The sequence below is a fragment of the Hippocampus zosterae genome, chromosome 1 (genome assembly GCF_025434085.1).
Source record: "Hippocampus zosterae strain Florida chromosome 1, ASM2543408v3, whole genome shotgun sequence".
Classification (NCBI taxonomy): Eukaryota; Metazoa; Chordata; class Actinopteri; order Syngnathiformes; family Syngnathidae; genus Hippocampus; species Hippocampus zosterae.
Window position 1 is genome coordinate 9,758,387 of NC_067451.1, and position 19,100 is coordinate 9,777,486.

General features: G+C 43.5%; 2 protein-coding genes across 3 annotated transcripts in view; one reads left to right on the top strand and one right to left on the bottom strand.

Moving 5' to 3' along the window:
• mrpl11 (mitochondrial ribosomal protein L11) overlaps positions 1-19,100 on the bottom strand; it is a 62,840-nt gene that overhangs the window by 14,850 nt on the left and 28,890 nt on the right. The gene's annotated exons all lie outside the window — the stretch shown is intronic.
• Positions 5,591-17,822, top strand: tmem265 (transmembrane protein 265). 2 transcript variants are annotated; one of them, XR_007963287.1, is made up of 3 exons: positions 5,591-6,362; positions 13,928-15,176; positions 17,033-17,822. XR_007963287.1 is itself a non-coding variant. In XM_052071324.1 (2 exons), the coding sequence occupies exon 2, from the start codon at positions 13,930-13,932 to the stop codon at positions 14,977-14,979; it is 1,050 nt and encodes a 349-aa protein (XP_051927284.1). In that variant the 5' UTR covers positions 5,591-6,362; positions 13,928-13,929; the 3' UTR covers positions 14,980-17,822. The 2 variants fall into 2 exon arrangements, 1 of the variants encoding a protein (XP_051927284.1); XM_052071324.1 differs by having other exon boundaries at positions 13,928-17,822.

The following is a 19,100-nucleotide window of genomic DNA, read 5'->3' on the forward strand; positions in this document are numbered from 1 at the left end:
ATGGGATCATTAAAATTACACTTTATTATAGTTCTTCATACTCTACAAATAAACCAATTGCCATTTTATTATTTAAAAAAATTATTTTACACATTTTAACTTAAAAAAAAAAAATAATCTGGCCCATCTTCCAGTACATTTGGATGTGAATTTCTATGTATTTAATTTTGCCCAATCAGAATCACGCCTCAACGTGTTGTCAAGTGAATTCAATCTGCTAAATCGTGCTGGCATGTGTAACTTCAGTGCTCAGCTCAGCCTCGGGGGGTCGCGGGGGGGACATCCGCCCTGGCACATCATTTTATGTGGCCCGCAAAAACAAATCTTGTGCATCCACTTCTATTATTCATGCTAGAACCTCCCCAAATTTCACATTTTCATACGTACCATATAAAATGATTCAGATATTGCAGCATTTTTTTACAGTCACTTGAGAATCTATTGTCTGTGACTAAATAATTTTAAAAGGGGTTATTCATCAAGTTCTTGTGTGTATGGAATAATATCAATGGCCCTCTGAATGGCTCAAAATGGCCCTCTGATGGAAACCATTACTACAATGTGGCCCGCAACAAAAATGAATCATGAACCAATCACATTTCCAACTTGTCCACACAGGGCCAGAATTGCTGGTCCTGGATGATATCCTTGATGATATCAGCATTTTTTTTCTTCCTCTTCATCTGAAGCAACATTCACATTTGAATACATTGAATAATCCGCTCCATTGTGGCATAATGGTGGTTTTAAGAGATGGCTTAAGTTCAGACTGAAGGCCTGGGTGCCAAATGCACGGAGCGCCACTGTTATTGTCAAAATCAGCCTTTGCCAAAGCAGCATCTAGCTGATTAGCTCTCATGCTACGTGTGCAATGCCAACTCGAAAGAGCCAACAGACGGTGCCCCACGCAGCACAAAAATAAATTCGGTTCACTTCGGACATGCCTTTTACCTGATTTTCCACCCTGGAATTGGCAGCTCTGTCTAAAAAAAAAAAACAGGAGAACAAACTCTCAGTCCGCCAGTCCGCAGTCAAGTGCGATAAAGCTGGTGAACGGGTAAGCAGATGGAGAGCAAACCCTGCGGCCAATTTTTAAACTCGCCAAAACAAAGACTCCACATGTTGGCTATTCATGCTTGAAACAACGTTACAATGAAGGCCAACACGAGCTAGAAGAGTCTCGGCCAAGAGGACGCAAATGAATGTCCTGTTTTGATGGCAATCGGAGGAAGGGGGGAAAATGGACGACATCGCGCACCTATATATTCCATTTTCAACTCCATTAGGTCTCCCACACAGTGTTGTGCTTCTGCCCACCTCATGTGATTAATCACATGTTCAAGCCAAGCAGCCTGAACGACACTCAGCTGAAACTCAATGATGACCATGGGAACGCATCGGTAAAACACAAACAGCACACCATGTGGGGTTTTGCCTTCCTCGTGGAAGCAAAAACAAAAATATGTTTGACTTAGAGGATCACTACCAATGTATTTTGCTAGTCTGTAACAAGTTTTGCTCTGACCAATCAGAGGATCTGCGCCCTCGCCCGGTGTTTGGTTAATGAAACGGTCCCACTGGTAATGTGGATCGGAAAATGGATGAATGGATGGATGGATGGATAAACAAACATCCAACATACAGGCACTATAAGCAGTGCGGCGAACACAAACACGATGAAATGAGTCAAACACTACAGGGAATAAAGTAATCCATACATATTAAAGGAACTAATACAGAGGCGCCCTGAGATATGACTTTAATTAGTTCAGTGACCCTTCTCCAAACACTCAAGTTATCCTTTCCCACTGAAAAGAATGCAAATGCCAGTCATCGGTTCTTACGTCTCCCCAAATACAACAAAAATGTTGTGACTTGTTTTTTTAACAAGGGAAATCTCACTATATAATATTGTACTTCATAAAACACAAAGGAAGAACATAAAAAAGAGAGCAAAGAATTAAACAATATGCGCATCACAATTAAATATACAGTGAAACTCCTCTACAACAAAAACTACATGGAGAAAATACCCCCTAGTGTGAAAAAATCTTCATGCATGAACACCATTCCCACTTTCCTGCCCCCCCATACAATGAAAAAAAACCCCTGTCGCATTATATTAAATCTTTTTCTCTACTCTTGCCTCGCAACGAGATTCACTACAACAAAGTCTAATCCAACAGCGACCTCTACTGCTTCATTCGGAAACAGCAACAGCAACCACCACACTGGCTTACACATGCGCAGTAGTCCAGGAAGTATTTGTTAGTGTTCGTATCAGACGCACCAAGAACGTTGCATTGCTAAAATGGCTACAAAACAGACATTTGGATATCAAGCAGCTAAGACAAGAAGAGGTATGACACTGGAAGAGAGGGCAAAAGTGATCAAAATTAAAGACGGAGGAAGCAAAATAAAAGACATTTTCCAAGAAATTGATGTAAGTGAAAGTAAATTCTGATTGTAAATTTTGCAATTTCTTTCCCTTTTTTCTTTCTACACTGATTATATGAAGTGAAAATAAGTGTACGCTCATACTTATGCACTATTGGAGTAAAAATAGAGTACACATAGGTTTGTGTGTGCGTGTACACATATGCTTGTGTGTGTGTGTGTGCGTTTACATCTGAGATCAAATTTGCTCCAGTGAAAAACCCCCTGTTGTGAAAAATTTGTTGCTGCAAACATGATTTCGTTGTTGAGGAGTTTCAATGTACAACATGTAATTCTGTGCTTTGTTTAAAGTGTTATATCATCAAGACATATGCTGGAAGTTGCTTAGGGAATTTCCTATTATGTGTTAGCATCAAGCTGATGCACTTTGAAGCTATGTGTTGTTTTATTTACACGACAGGTAATTTTCTTGGTTTTATGTTTAACCCTTTCAGGGACAGCGGTGACTACAATGGACAGATTATCACGTCATCAGGTTACAGGGTGCATGAAAGGGTTGATTTTAGTGTAAAATTAAGTGGGAGCGGTCTCTTGATGTTCTGCTCACAAGTCCCCCTCCAAAAAAGTCAAAGGAAGACTCACATCTTGAAAATATTAAAAGCATCTACCGCCTTGCTTCTCGCCTTTGGCACAGGTCAAATTTGAAGGTGTGACCTTCGACTCCACCCACGGAGGCGGAAAATAGGTAAGCAGCATCAGTACGGAGAAGTGGGGAAACAACAGACCCTCACAATCGCAATTCAGTGTGAGGAATACAAGATGCGCGTCGGCAAGCCAATGGCGGGCTTAGTTGCTAAATGTGACAAGAAGGATGAGTCACCGTCCCCTTTTCACACTGATCTGATTAAAGGTCACTCTAAAAGCAAGCCCAGCACACTCAAAGTGTTGTGCTGTTACTCTTAGTACAAAGTGAAGTGCCTGCAGTTGAGACCACGGGACCCTGCGGACACACAAAAGCGATGAAATCCAAGAGGGAGACACATCAACAAGGGGGCAAAGACCAAAAGGAGTTGGCTCTGGAACAAAAGGGTTTTTCACATTGTGACTGCTAGATGGAGAGTCATTAATAAACTTCCTGAGCACTGACTGGGCACTCAAAGTGCCTCTAAGGTAAAACATTCTGAGCCGCAGTGTGATGCGAGCAGCACGACCGCACACACACAGCGTGTAAGGGGGTACAGTGTACAACTGGTTATAATTTGGAGGCATTAACTTTTAAGGGTTTTTACAGTGTACAGGCAGGTCGGAATTTAGAGTTACATGTCGTGCGGCACGAGCGAGAGGAGGCAGAGAAGGTCCCCACCTAAACTCTAGTAACGTTTGTGTATTTTCTTTTTGTATGCGTTGCTGCGCCGTGTGACTTAACAAGAAGCAGTTGTTTGAACGTTTATCATTATTGCTAACATCTATGCTCATTTCCACAAGCCTGTTTATGGTTTTTCACATGCTAATGTAGCATTAAGGTAATACGCCTTTATTCGATGAAATGATGTGGTTGAACATTCCGAGGTTTAAGTATGAATGTTTTGATTTGAGAGTCAGTTTTCCACTAAACCTGACTCACAAACTGACCGGGAGTAACAAATAAAATAAAATGATTGACGCCAACCGTTTTGCCTCTTACTTGAAGGATCGTGAGCTTCTTCTTCTCTAAATCTTAAGAGCACCTTTCCTTAAACTTCCTGGAATAGGGCAATAGTTCAAGACAAAATGGAAAAAAAATGTTTTTCTTCTCATCCTAGAAAAAAAAAAATTGACACAAAGGCATGTTTGACTTGAGAATGAAGCGCTCAGCTGTTAACTGAGTACAAAGTCAAAAAAAATTTTCTCCCCAAGATGTGGGTTGGCTTCTCTGAAAAGTTCATTCTATATTACTGCGAATCGCCGCACAACCACTCTCCTGTGAAAGCCAACAATCAACTCTTGGAAAACATGTTTTCACCGAGATACACAACAGAAGTCAAAATAACCTCTCTCTGTTGGGGGTTCACATTAGTTCATTGTGCTTGATACGTAATTCCCCCCTTTTGGGGTCACTAACCTCAAATCAATGTTTGTAGTTGGAAAAGACGACAGTGTTTTAAATCAAGCAGCTGAGATTTGAACCCAGAAGCTTAAAAACTGCGAGTTAGATGCGCTAATCTCTTGTCCAGCGCGTTTCCCGCCCTTTTAAAATGTTGTGTTAAATTCCATCCATCTGCCCAGGAAAGTCTCAGAGCTGCCGTGGAAGCGTGCAGCGGGCAGGCTGCAGCGGCGCACAGCACGAAGACAGCCTGCAGTGAGTGAAGAGGAGGCGCTCTAATTAAACTTGTATCATCTGCCTGCTGCTCTAAATGCGGCTACAGGCTACGAGCATGTCTCGCTCCACTTCCTCGCCCGCCTCATTTGAAGATAGGGAGGCCTGCTCCTTGACAATCTACACAAAAGGAGGGGGGGCATCTAATGATGGCAAATGCACTGCGCCCGAGAAAAAAAAATGCAATTGTGGCCACAATATAGATTAAAACATGCACAAAATGCCAATTTGTGGCCATGAAAAAACTCATTAATGGCCATGGAGTAGCCTTGGGTGCACCAGTAGAATGACTGAGTCATTTTTATTTTTTTTCCTACCGCTACGAGTCATTCAAACTGGTCCTCTGAAGTGTCTTACTACGTCAAAAGCTTGTTTTTTTTTTCCAATCCTAAATTGTAGGATTAATTAATAATCCAAATTAATTAGTAATCCAAATGATAAAGAAAAAGATTGATTAATTGTTTGGAAACTAAAAATCTGTTTGAGAATGTGGTTTACAATATGGTTTCTTCAAAGTGGCAGAAAACAGAGCTTTGCACATTTGGGTTAGTTTCTCAGTCTGCTTTATGACGTGGTTGATGCTTCATGACCCAGAATGACATTCACATCCCAGCCGTGCGTTCTCAAGAGTTCACCGCTTGAACGTCTTGACCTCTTGATGTGTTTGAGATCATCTGAATTTGAAAGCAGTCCCAAACTTTTGACCAATACTGTACTGGAAATGTAGTCATAGCCAACAATACTCTGTGGCTCTTGGTAAAAATCTATCAAAATGCTCTGAAAACTGTTGGCAGCGAATGAGTTAAAGGGAGCTCCTCCACCGCTGTTTGGCTCAAGATGTAAATTTGTAAAAGTGACTCTAACGTCAGTGCCTCAGCAGTCATAAAGCCCACCACGTGTGATTAGGGTGAAAAACGGGTTTCCGCACGGCTCCTCGGTGTCAACTTCCCACAGCTGAGGTGGAGGAGGGAGAGGGGGATGAGGGGGCAAGCTCGGGTGGGAGGTCTTCAGCGGAGCACGTAACCCGCTTACAAATGAACATCGTGCCGGGGCCAAACTCACGCGCTGTGCACATCACTCTCTTTTTTTCACCCCCTTCGCGTTTCTTTTTTTTTTCATTGTGGGAGGCGTTGCGCATCGCCGCCGAGGCTCCGCTCCCCTTTCTTCTATTCCTTCCTTTCATTCTGCTCCACTTCGGACACATCTCGCTCGGCGGCTCCGCTCGGCTTCACTGGCCCACTTGGCGAAGCGACACTGCAGCGTGGTGATCGGATCAGTCTCCTCCCGGATTCCCCGCAGAACCATCTGCCATGCCGGATCTGCAACGGGGGAGCTGCTCCTCTCGCTCTTTCTCTTCCTCTTCTTCTTCTTCTTCTTGTGATAAACTCCACTCGTTTGTGGCACAATCTCACCGCCAGGCTCGACATACAGCCCGGACCGTGAGCCTCCATCAACGGGTTTATCGGCAACAATAAACAAAAAGACACTTTTTTTTGGTCACGGACGGCGCGCCTCTGCTCTCCGGACGAGCCGCCGCCGCCGCGGACTGCTATAAATCAAGCCCCGGAGCATCGGAGTGAGCAACGGGGTGCAAAGGCGAATGATTCGGGTAATTCATTCTTTTTCCACTTTACTATCAGCCACGCAAGGCTGTTTTCTGCTAATGGCCGGGGCGCGCTTGAAACAGGTGTCATTAAGACATTGCTCAATTGGTGATCGTGATAAAATGGGGGAGGAGTGGGGGGGGGGGGGGGGAGCACATTTTACATGTTAAGTGCTCCAAACAGTTCCCCAAAGGGACCTGAGAAGTCAACAGACGTTTTGTACTCGCGTGCAAGCGGGATTGATGGAAGTGATGTCTCGTCAAGGATTAACCTCCTGCTTGGGCGCTAATGAATTAGTTTGCAACGTGACACACATTGTCCCAGAAAGTGAAGAACAATCTAGTCTGTGTGGAGTGCACAACATAGAAGCCAAGAATGAAACTGACCTCCGCCAAGGCTAAAAAAAAAAAAAAAAAAAACCCTTGCAGTGAATCCCTGTATATTTGTGGTTCCGCATTCGCCAGTTCACCTCGTGGAGGAAAGGGACCGATCGAGGCCCGCTGTGAAAAGCGAAAAATGTGCAAGTAATTGGCACTCTTCCCTAAAGCTGGTTGTGATTGCTTACAAGATGGTAGCAAAGCAAAATAAAGTTCATCAATTCACTTCAATATAGTTTTTGACAAGAGAATGCCACAAAAACAATGCCGAGGTAATACTTTTATCAAAGTAAAACTCATCAACACACGTCAACATTACTCCTTGGCACCAGGACCAGGCCAGAAGATTGTACCGAAGCACTACTTTTGCAAATGAAACTTCTCAAACCAATTCTCCATAATTCCTTGGCAACAGGATGCCACAGGATGGCGCCAAATTAATACTTTTGTCAAAATGAAATTGCTCAACTGAAATGAACACCGTTCCTTGGTACCATAATGGCACAAGAGTGCGCCAAATCGCTACTTTTGTCTGAATGAAACTCCTCAATCCATTTCAACATCGTTCCGCAGCATGAAACGCTTCAATATCATTCCTTGGCACTAAGATGCCACAAGATTGCTCGTACAGGTCCTACTTTTGCCCAAATAAAACTCCTCAATCCACTTCAACACAGTTCTGATATACGAAGAACAAGATTGCACTAAAGTGCGACTTTGATCAAACTAGCCATCCATCCATTTTCTGATCTGCGTATTCTCACAAGGGTCGCCGGGGGTGCTGGAGCCTATCCCAGCTGTCTTCGGTAATATAGGTAAACAACCAATAAATGAAACTATTAAAATAAACAATATCTGATTTATTATACATTCTGCTACCAAACAAGTGTGGCGTAAGCAGTCATAAATCAGATGGCAACAATCATGCAAACAAAATGTGTGGCTTTATCACTTCCACTTTGCATGTTCCAATTAAACAAAGATATCGACTGCACTTCTCAAGTTCTCAACTTATCTTGACACTATAGAAATAATGTATGAATATTTTATTATTTGTATCGTGTTTTGAAGGGCCAATGTTGGAACATTGCCCTCCATAACTTTTGGCACTCCTGGTTAAGATGAGTTCTTTAGCTTTGTTACAGCTGCCGCTGTTGTGAAAGCGCTATATAAATCAGCATGTATTGTATTGTATTGTTTTTCTCCCCCTGAAGACTGGACTAATTTTGTTTTTGTACAACTCCCAATCTTCCAACGAAATAGCACCTAAACTTCTCCTATATTGTTTCACAAGATGGGAGAATGCAGAAAGAGGCATCTTCAACCATTCCTCTTAAGTTTGCACAATCTTTCAAACTTATCCAGTCCTCTCCTCTACACTCTTCTCTTTAGCCCTCTCCACAGGGTTTTGATGGGGTTGAGGTCTGGGGACTGAGAAGGCCATGGCAAGAGCTTGATTCTGTGTCTGGTGAAGCTCTTCTACAATTTTCAGTCTGAGAATATGCTTCTTCCAAAAAAACCTCACACATTCCAGATTTTCACACATCTTAACCAGAGGTGCCACTGATTCTGGAGGGCGCTGTACATATATATCTAGTCAGGCGGGATAGGCTCCTCATTTGTTACCGTATTAAAGATCAACACTTTAGAAAATGGATGAATGGAACTGCAGTTCAGGGACTTTGTATCGGTGAAGAAGGAGCTGAGCCAAAAGGCGAAACTCTCAATTTACCGGTCAATCTAGATTCCAACCCTCACCGATAGTCACGAGCTATGGGTTGTGACCGAAAGAACGAAATCCCCCGATATGACTTTTCTCTGCAGGGTGTCGGGGCTCTCCCTTAGAGATAAGGTGAGAGGCTTGGTCATCCGGGAGGGGCTCAGAGTCGAGCCGCTTCTCCTCCAGATCGAGAGGAGCCAGATGAAGTGGCTCGGGCATCTGATTAGGATGTCTGCTGCACGCCTCCCTGGTGAGGTCTTCCGGGCATTTCCTGCTGGCAGGAGACCCTGGGGATGAACCAGGACACGCTGAAGACATTGTCACCCAGTTGGCCTGGGAACGCCTCAGGATTCCCCAGGAAGAGCTGGAAGAAGTGGCTGGGGAGAGGGAAGTCTGGGCCTCCCTGCAAAAGCTGTGGCCCCCCCGCGACCCGGCCCCGGGGATAAGCGGTAGAAAATGGATGATGTATGCAACTGCAGTTCATGAATTATGCGAAACGTAGGAAAATGCAGGAAAATGTCTCTTTTGTGGTTGCAAGAGAAAAGAGCAACAAGAGCCCAATCATCACCCGCCCTCCCATTTCCCACCTCAAATCGGCCTCAACGCCATTACTCATGCTTAAAGCAAAATTGGTTGCCTCACCTTGTCAATGGTGCTGTCACCGAGCAGACAAGGAGGAGGGGTCGCCTGTGATGAATTGGCTCGTGATTGATGAGCGCGGTGGACAGGTGGGCCATCACAACACAACACACAACAAAGTGCACAGCGTTGATGCGGCACCTCAATACAAACACCGTCAGTCATGTGGGAGATTTCTGAATAACTGAAGAGGCAACGCAACAAAAACAACACAAAACCTCCGCCTGCCATCTTGCAGATTATCAGGTTTGCACGCCCAGAGGGCAACATTTCAAATACATCCGATTTGAGGCTGGCGATAATCAAGTTTCTGAGGGTGATGAAACAAAAGGGCTTGAAGACAATCAGATATGAGGAAAACGGCGGCGTGATCCGCGCGTGTCGTCCGCACAGACGGCCTACGAGAAGATTAAACGCTTCTCCTCGCTTTGAGTCACACGACTCACCCCCCCAAAAAATCTGCGATGCATTCCATCGCCGCCTGAGATGAATATATTCACATTCATCCGCGCCAAGCTGAAAAAGGCGCCTTCATTTAAGCACATGGAAGTCACTTTCTATCTGCGTTGGTGTCTTTTTTCCCCAACCCCCTCTCCCTTGGAGATTATTTATGAACTATTAACATCATGCAGTAATACTTTATTGGGCAGAAAGCCAAGAGGCCTATTCATCGTTCACTTGGAGTCATATGCTAATTTTCATACTCACACGCAGAGGATCTCGAACCTCCTTTTTTTTTTTTAACTCAGTGGAGTTTCTCAGTTATATTCAATTTGTCAAATGGCGCAGAGGAGACGGCAAAGGCCAGCGAGCGAGCATCCACCACTGTAAAATATGAATGCAGTGAAACCCACTGTGTCATAGTTGACCTCTCATGCCCTCACTATATTTAAGCAACTCAGAGTACAATACAAATCCATACTCTGGTGGAGTGTGAGATGTCTAAAATTGTCCGACTTCCAACAAGTTGCCATTTCTCTCCTTCGTATCCAACATGACAAGCTGAAATTCTAGGCCCAATTTCAGTTTCATTTCGTCCTTTTATTTTATTTAACTACATTTATTTTTGTGCATGTAAATACTTTGTTTTTCTACTTTCCTTCTTTCAAAATGTTGCCGCTGCAAATTGCGGATTGATTGATGAGACAAAGATTCTCTTAACTTAATCTTTATCTTCTACTTAAAAGTCGTGCCGATCTCAAGTCAAAAGTGACAAGGCCGCCATCTTCAGGGATCAGTTCGGCATTACAATTGTTTACAAAGCTGAATTTCAAGTTGGGCGAGATCCTTCTCCGCAGCGACCCATTGAATAATGTACTTGATGAATATATGCCTTAGTGGCAACGGCCGGTTGGATGACAGCTGATGAATATAAACCGTGGCACTGAATGAGTTAACAACTAGAAGAGGCACAGAAGGTCCCCGACTAAGCTGCAGTAATAGTAGCTGTTTCTACAGCTAAGTATTGTTAAATGCTCTATATGGATGTGTTGCTGCTGGTTGAAGGTTTAGAATTAACATCTATAGTAATTTCCCCAAAGCCTAATCGACAGCATTCTGCATTATCTGTCAGCATTAAAGTACAGTAATCCCTCATTTATCGCGGGAAATGGGGACCAAAACCACCCGCAATAAACGAAAATCCGCGAAGTAGCGTCCAATTAACATAAACAGGTAATAAATATATATATTTAATATGTAATCTTTTTTTTTTAAGTCCGCAAACGCTCAACGAGAAGCTGCAAAACAACAGCGAGTCACATAGAGCAACATATACAGGACTGTACTCCATGTAAATGTAAAAAAATAAAATAAGATTTTTATTTTTAATATGTTTGAAAAAATCCGCGATGCAATGAACCCGCGAGAAACGAACCGCGAAGTAGCGAGGGATCACTGTAGTTGGCTTTCATTCGACAGAATTAAAGGGTTTGGTCGACATTTTGAAAATAGAATGCTTCATTTTGTTTTATGTGACGGTTTTATAGAAAATCTTTAACCAGGAGTGACAATTAAATAGCTTTTCCTCTTATTTAGAGGACTTTGCCAGCGAGTATTCTTTTCATTTCCTGAAAGTAATGGACATGTTACACTCCCAATTTCTTGACCGTGAGAGAATGACAAAAGGCGATAAGGAATGCAGTGAGCCTCCGCAAATTTTCAGATTATTTTTGAGGGGAATTTATTTTCCATTTTTCGGTGAGGGGTTCACCTATTTTGTTGCTGGATTTGTAATCAGCAGTTTTGCTGAGGCATCTTCATGCCAACGTTCAATTGAAAAGATTTGGGAAGCTTCAGTTAGGCAAAAGCGGTCCTCAGTAGTCACCTTGTGGCATCTACAGGCAACTACAGTACACAATAAACCTTTTTGAGCGGCCCATCAGTAACTCATGGATTTTTGGTAGTCAGGCCAGGGCACAGTCCCACACTCCCTTTTAAATGTGTCAAAGGCATGTGGAAAGCTGAAACGATGAAAACATTTTTTTTTTCAATATGGTCTCTCTCTCTCTCTCCATCTCTCAAATTTTCACAAATCATGGTGGTTTCGGGTACGTACCTCCACAATAAACGTGAGTCGACTGTACTCATGTTAGCGTGGTTACTCGGAGGCTTGCAATCTCACTGGCTGCAGCTGGCTGCATCACGCTCTACCGTCTCCTTCCCAACACGTGCGAGCGGCTAGCCATTCGGCATTGTAATCTTATCAATCAGCGTTGAAGGGTTAACACCCTCGGGTGACAGCGCAGTAGTCGGTGTCGCGCCGTGTGATAAAGACGCGTGCGGGTAGATCTCACTGTAAAGCCAATGATCATTACTCATTCTGCAATCAATAGTGAGGTTTATTCTGCGCCTAAGCTGCGAGCAGCGGCATGTCCGCGAAGGACGTCAAAAGTCATTTGTCGCTGTTCGTTTGGAACGAGAGTGGTTCTGGATGGCAGCAGAAAAGTCACCACACTCTGTATTCGAGTAGAAGTACACAGATTCTTGTGTAAAAAAACAGCCTGGTCAAAGTAGAGGTCCTTAAGTTTTGGTAAAAAAGTACAGACTGAGTAACGCTATACTTCTGTACTGAAAATATTAATGTACTTAAATCGATCCATCCATCCATTTTCAAATCTGCTTATCCTCACAAGGGTCGCGTGTGTGCTGGAGCCTATCCCAGCTGTCTTCGGGCAGTAGGTGGGGGACACCCTGAACCGGTTACCAGCCAATTGCAGGGCACACAGAGACAAAAAACCATCCGTGCTCACTCACGCCTAGGGACAATTTAGAGTGTTCAAACAGCCTGCCACGCATGTTTTTGGAATGTGGGAGGAAACCGGAATACCCGAAGAAAACCCACAAAGGCACGGGGAGAACATGCAAACTCCACACAGCTGGAATCAAACCCAGTACCTCTGGACTGTTACACTTACACAAATGAACTCAATCAGTCAAATTGCTCTCAATTTACATTGTTCAGACCTCACATCATCAGCCGCAGAGACTGAAAAACACTAACAAGGAAATTTTGACTAAGTGAGGTGTAGAACAGTACTGAAGTCTGCTTTCAATTGTAGCAGACAAAAGTCATCAGAAAAACAAATATTCAAGTACACATCTTTACTTGTGTACTGTAAAGTACACATACAGTAACGATTTTATTTGTACTTTGGTCTAAACCACCGCTGGCAAAATATGAGCCGAAGCTATGATAACAACAGAAGCATCGACACAGTTAAGTGAATCCATTTGGAAGACAGTAAGAGCAAACTGCAGGTCAAACAACAGCTCAGAGTGCTCGCAATATCTCAGAGAAGAAGCAATGAAACCATCTACACAGCAGTAAATTTTGGCCCAAGATGAAAAGCGCGAGCTTAGGCAAGATTGTTGACCACCGGAACAAGCAGCTCTGTTCTCTTTTGCTCTTTGGATTTGAATCGATGAATCCATACACACTCATACATAATGTGCTTAATACTAACTCATGACAAATGCTAAAAGTGACTGTTGAACGGGTCAAATAGTCAAAGCAACAAACACAAAGCGGCGCTTCTCTGATTGGCTACGTTCCGTTCGCTACGTCACATTTCACATAGTCATTAACACGGCGAGAGGGCGGCTTTCCCCAAACACAAACATTTTTGAGCGGAAATGTTCAGCACATTTCATATTTAAGCCTGACTCATTTTGAACCCTATTATCTGGATTAATAGACTCTTAACATACCTCAGACCGAAAGAGAATCTTACAGAGTAAGCTTATAAAACATTTGATATCCTTTGTTGAGAAGGGGCAAAATACAGCCCCCACCCAAAAAAGATTGTCTTTATGTGCGTACTCGTCTTTAAATATTAAACATGTTCACTATTTCTGACCAAAAAATGTGTGTGTGGGGTAATGCCGACATCTCCCAGAGTTTATGATTCTGTGAAGTGTGGAATCGAATGTAGCCAATCAAAGAAACAGCATGACTGAGGAACGAGGAAATGGCTGCAAAAAAAGTATTACCGGATGTCCTTTTTTTGTACGAAAGTGGATCCTCCAGACAGTAAGAAATATTTTCCAAAGCAAGTGTTTTTGTCTTTTACAACCCTGCTCCCTGTGGTCCTTTTATTTAATTTTTTTAAACATCGATGCGTATCCGGAAGTATCTGTTGTTCTTACTTTTCGTGTGAGATGTATTCCTTGGACGACTTTGTTTTGAGCTTGGTGGTGGAACAGAATCTCTGTTTGTGGTGTTCTGTGTTGAGATAATCGGCGCAGACCACACAAAGTGTGACCAAAATTTTTTTTCACGTGTGGGATCTGTCACAGAAGTTTAACTAAAATGATCTTAAATGTGTCTTCCCAGGCATGGTGCCCACGCCCCAGGTGTGCGTCTCCACCCTGGTCACGGTGAGCACAATGGCGGTGGTGGACCTCTACCTGCTGGAGCAAAGCATGCTGGGAGCTCGCGGGCTGCCAGGGCCCAGCGTGTGGCAATGCGTGGCCGTGTTGCTGGGCGACGCGGGCTTCCTGCTGGCGCTGCGCTTCGTGTCGGCAGGGGTAGTGTCGGAGGCGCGGTCGCCCCGCCGCGGCTTCGCCAACGCTCTCTGGTTCCTGTTCCTGTCGCTGCTCCAGCTCAAGCTCTTTTTCGTCTGCCACAACTACAGGCAGGAGCGCCGGCCGCCTGACCCGCTGGCCAGGAAGGTCCTGACGCTCCTGCTGTCCATTTGCCTGCCGTCACTCTTCCTGATCCTCACGGGCGCCGACTACATGACGCCTCAGCGCAGGAAGCAGGAAGTGCGGGGTCGCCTGCTGTGGGTGGTGGTGGACCTGCTGGATGTTTTGGATCTGCAGGCCGGGTTGTGGGAGGCCCAAGGAGGGGCGGCGGGACCAGAGCAAGGGCTGCCCATCTGGGCCGAGGGCTTGGTTTTCTTTTACTGCTACACTCTCCTGCTTTTGCTACCGTGCGTGGCCCTCACGGAACTGGGGGCCACGGGCCTTCCGGGACAGAGGGGCCCCCGCAAGGAGGCTTTGTACCCTTGGCTCAGCCTGGTCACCATCAACATCTTCACCCTGGGCCTGAGGGGCGCAGGTATGTTGTGGTACAGGGACCCCCGGGTCTCTACGGTGTTCCTGGGCAAGAACCTGCTGGCGTTGGTGGTGAAGCTGAGCTCGGCCTGGGAGAGGCACAACCAGGAGCGCGGTCCAGGGGGCGGCGGGGCACCGCCTGGAGGTCAAGCCGAAGAATCGACCCTGCAGAGTCAGGACTCTGAGCAGGGAGATGGCCAGCCTCAAGGGAAAACTTCCTCGGCTCACATTCACACACTGTCTCGCTCGCAAAGCCACACGCTTTCCCATGTGAGCCCGGGACATGAAGGGTCACCCTTGGCCCCCTCTTTCATCTCCCCTGAACTCTAAATGCCCTCCCATGTGCGCACAAATGTAAAAATGTGCATATGCACAGCCACGGCCAAAACCCTGACAAGCCAAACAGATAGACACAATGGATGCGGTGCTCTGAAGCTTGGATTGATGCACACTTGGATCACTGTGTTTGTTTGGTTCTCGGGATCAACAATGAATCTACTTCATTTTGACAAGATTGTTCCAAGAATGTATGTTGACATCATCTCGTGCTCATGTCTCTGTAAATCGTCGCCCCGAAACCTTGTATGTCCAATTATGACCCCCCTCTCCCACACACACACACAAATAGATACCATAGGTCTGTCCCTCACGCTGCGACAAGACTTGGAAGTCTCAATCATAGGTGTCAAACTCAAGTCCTGGGGGCCAGATTTGGCCCACCACATCATTTTCTGTGGGCCGCAAAAGCAAACCATGAGTGCGAACTTCCATACATCTTGCTAAAATCTGAACCAAAATTTCAAATTCTAATGTGTAATAAAAAAAATATAAAGTTGAGACTTTAAAAGATTTTTTAACTACCTTTTTTTGTAACGAACAGTAATGAAATATTATCCTTGACTTATGATTTCAAAACTAGTAATGCATCAATTTGTTTATGTTTGTGTATATATGTGATGACACGATGAGATGATTAAAATTTATTTGGTTTCGCCGTCACAACAGCCCTCCGAGAGAAGCCGTAAATACAAAACGGTCCACGACAAAAAAGAAGTTTGACACCCCCGGTCGAGATGTTTTTTTGATAAGACAGTTATGAGTGAAACGAGCTTGGTTCGATATATTTGACTGAGGCCATTTTGCTAAAAATGGGTCGCGACTGGATGGATTTTCTAGCATATTAAATCAATTGAACAATGTGGTCATTGGGGGAACTCAAACAAGATGGCTTTTTAAAATTCTCTGAAAAGTAGTTATTGTGGAAATACACGGGTTCGGCCTGACAGTGACGATAGTTAGCCTCATCGGATAATTGCCTAAATCCACCCCTCTAGCCCCAACGTTTTCAGAATACAATCAAAAGAAAACTTAGTGACAAAGAGTTGAATTGCTTTAATTCAAACTATCGATTAGGATGAACTAATGGTGGAGAATCCACACACAAAAAAAATTGGAACAAGCAAATTGGAACTTTTTATTGATGCGCCGATAGCAATTTTAAAACGACTCAGGCAATTATGTCACTAGGATTTGATTTTCTCTGCATCCCAGTTTTCAAACTTTGAATGCGTTTTAGACTGTTGTGCATTCACAGTCCGAAGAAAGTAATTGTGTAGGGAAAGGATAAAACCGCTTCAATTAACTTATTTGTCCAACTCAAAATCACATTCAATCTTTGCGGGGAATAGCCTGTAACCGTGTTTTGCTATATCACTTTGTATTGTTCAGATTAACAAAGTAAATGAAGCTCTTTGGCAAACGGCAGAATGCTCTCATTTTGTTTCTACCTGTGAGTGGTTTGGAGCATCAGCGTGCTTGATTGATCGGCTAACAATCACACTGCAGAAATTACTATCATTTAAGACGTGACTTCTCATGCTATCCACGCACAACGACTCTTTAGAAACTCCCCCTCCCTTTTTTTTCTTTTCTAACTCACGCAAAATGAGCTTGTTTGCGATATTTGTAAGATAGTTTTATTGCAAGTCAGTTCAGGTCATCGGGAAGTGCTTGTTGACAATAAGGTCGCTCAGAATTTATCAGTGAGATTTCAAAGCGAAAGCGAGATCCAGTCAAACCTCTTTTTCAACATACACCGTTTAAAACGTTTTCACCCCTATAAATGTTCTCATTTCAAAGTCCCAATTTCACATCATTCATATTCCATTTGACGATTTTGCTCACAACGAACATTTTTAGAACGTCGACTTCAGCATAATGACCAGATTTGTCCCACAAAATAGTGAAAAGACCAACGTTTACAATGAATGGTGGGAAGCCATCAACCGCCACGACCTTGCTTATGACCAAAATGTAAAGCGCTGCACTCCACTCTATTGCAAAGCAACGCTACTGATTGACTCGTACAATGCTGTACTTTCAGAAAAGTGGCGCGGTCCTGATCACATGGTATGAAAACAAGGCTGAAGCTGTCTCTCACTTTCGAAAGGGAGTCCACCAGACAAAGCTCAGCCGGCAAAGGCGACGATTTTGACAATCCTTCGTAATGGCAGCAAAATCATGGCAGAAAAGATGAAAAGATGATCGTAAATGGCTTCGGAGTGCGGCACATCCTGAACTGGAGAAAGCACTTTTCATTTGCTGACTGAATGTTTTGTTTTGTCTTTTAAAATCACATTTTTCTTCAAACTGTATACACGTATTTGTAATTGACATGTTTATACTGTATGACACGTTCATGTTTTTACATCTATAAATGTTCATACTGTATTAAACCTTGTAGTTGGCGTTCATTTTATTGGAAATGGTTACATCGAACTACCATTATAACGTAGAGATTTGTTATGTCCCTCGAGGCGCATTGTAAGGAGGTTCGACGAGCTTGATACAAGGCTGAGCATTTATGATAAATTTCCCTCGCAATTTAAAATGAGGGATTTTGGAAACATGAATAATTTTGGAAACTGGCTGGGAATCGGGCTCTCCTTGCCCACATGCAAGGGCATTTTCCTACCTCGACTCATTCACTTGCAAGCCGGTTCCAAAGCGGTTCCCCATATTGCCGGCCATTTTAGAGCATTTAGACCCACAAATTATGTTCGATGAAAAGATAAACCCCGAAACACATTTAACTCATTCACTCCCAAAGACGTATTTAGATGTGTTTTCAGACGCCACACATTTAATCCCAGCTCCTCATTTTGTATTGACTGTACTTGAAAATACCCTTTTTTCAAGGGTGAGTTAGAAAAAAACCTTTTTTCAAGGGTGAGTTAGAAAAAAACAATTTTTCAAGTACAGTCAATACAAAATGAGAGCTGGGATTAAATGTGTGGCGTCTGAAAAGACATCTATATACGTCTTTGGGAGTGAATGTAAAAATGAGTAGATTTGTCTTTGTCGCCAGAGAAAAGTTACTTTGTTACTTTGCATTTTCCGTTCTTCAGTACCTGAATATTACAACATTGTGGTTTCACAAAGGAAAAAAAAGTGGTTTCTGACCAAAAAGAGGCAAAAAAATTGCTTCTTGTGAAAAACATGTCAAGCAGAACATTGAACTTGACGCAAATATGTTTTGCTTTTGTGACACAGCAAACTATAAAACAACAAAAACATAGAGAAAGGGCTTTGTAATGGGTAAATTATCATTTATGATAAGTGATGCAACACTGCCATCTATTGGGATCTGTTAGTCATTAGAGTGGTTTACAAATCTGAGTTCCATAGATAAGCTCGGCAAGACCGTTTTCTGCGCCTACTTGTTGAAAAAACAAGTTGGTGCCAGGAACGGTTTGATTCCAGTTGACGAACAGAAAGGCCCACGGAGGTGAATGAGTTATTTGCTCCTTTTTTGGTTCACTGAAGTCACAATGTATCTTAAACTTGCTCGTATCTCAAATTTTGGTTGGAACATGAAGCCATAAATCTATTAAGCAACAGTCATTAAACGGCTTTGAATTAAGTACAGTATTTACTAATTCACAAGATAGACTGTTATGCTTCATTGACTGCAACGTAATCACAATGGGCTTATTTATTATTATTATTATTATTTTAATATTTGGACTTAGTTTGTTGCATTTCAGTTTACAGCTACATAATGATTGGCAAATAGACATAAGTGTTGCTTTGGGGTCATCTTGCTGTTGAGGCTTTCCAGAAATGCTTTGCTGATATCTATAGGCAATTATAAACCTTTTTGGGGGAGGTGTCACTCACTCACAATCATGACTCAATTGCGGGGTTGTAATTTTTGCTTCACAGAGCATTATGGCTCACAGCAGTAGGCGTACGTACACCAACATCAGTACAGTGAAGCGGGCCCAGACGGGGGAAGATTGTCTGTGGTTAAGAAGTTCATTGCCATTATGTACTCCACGCCTCCAAGACGGAATGAAACATGACAAAAATGACATTTTTTTTCATGCTCGCCTTGGCACCTCGTGAAGCATGATGTGGGCACATATTGACAACCTGTCATCCCCGCAAAT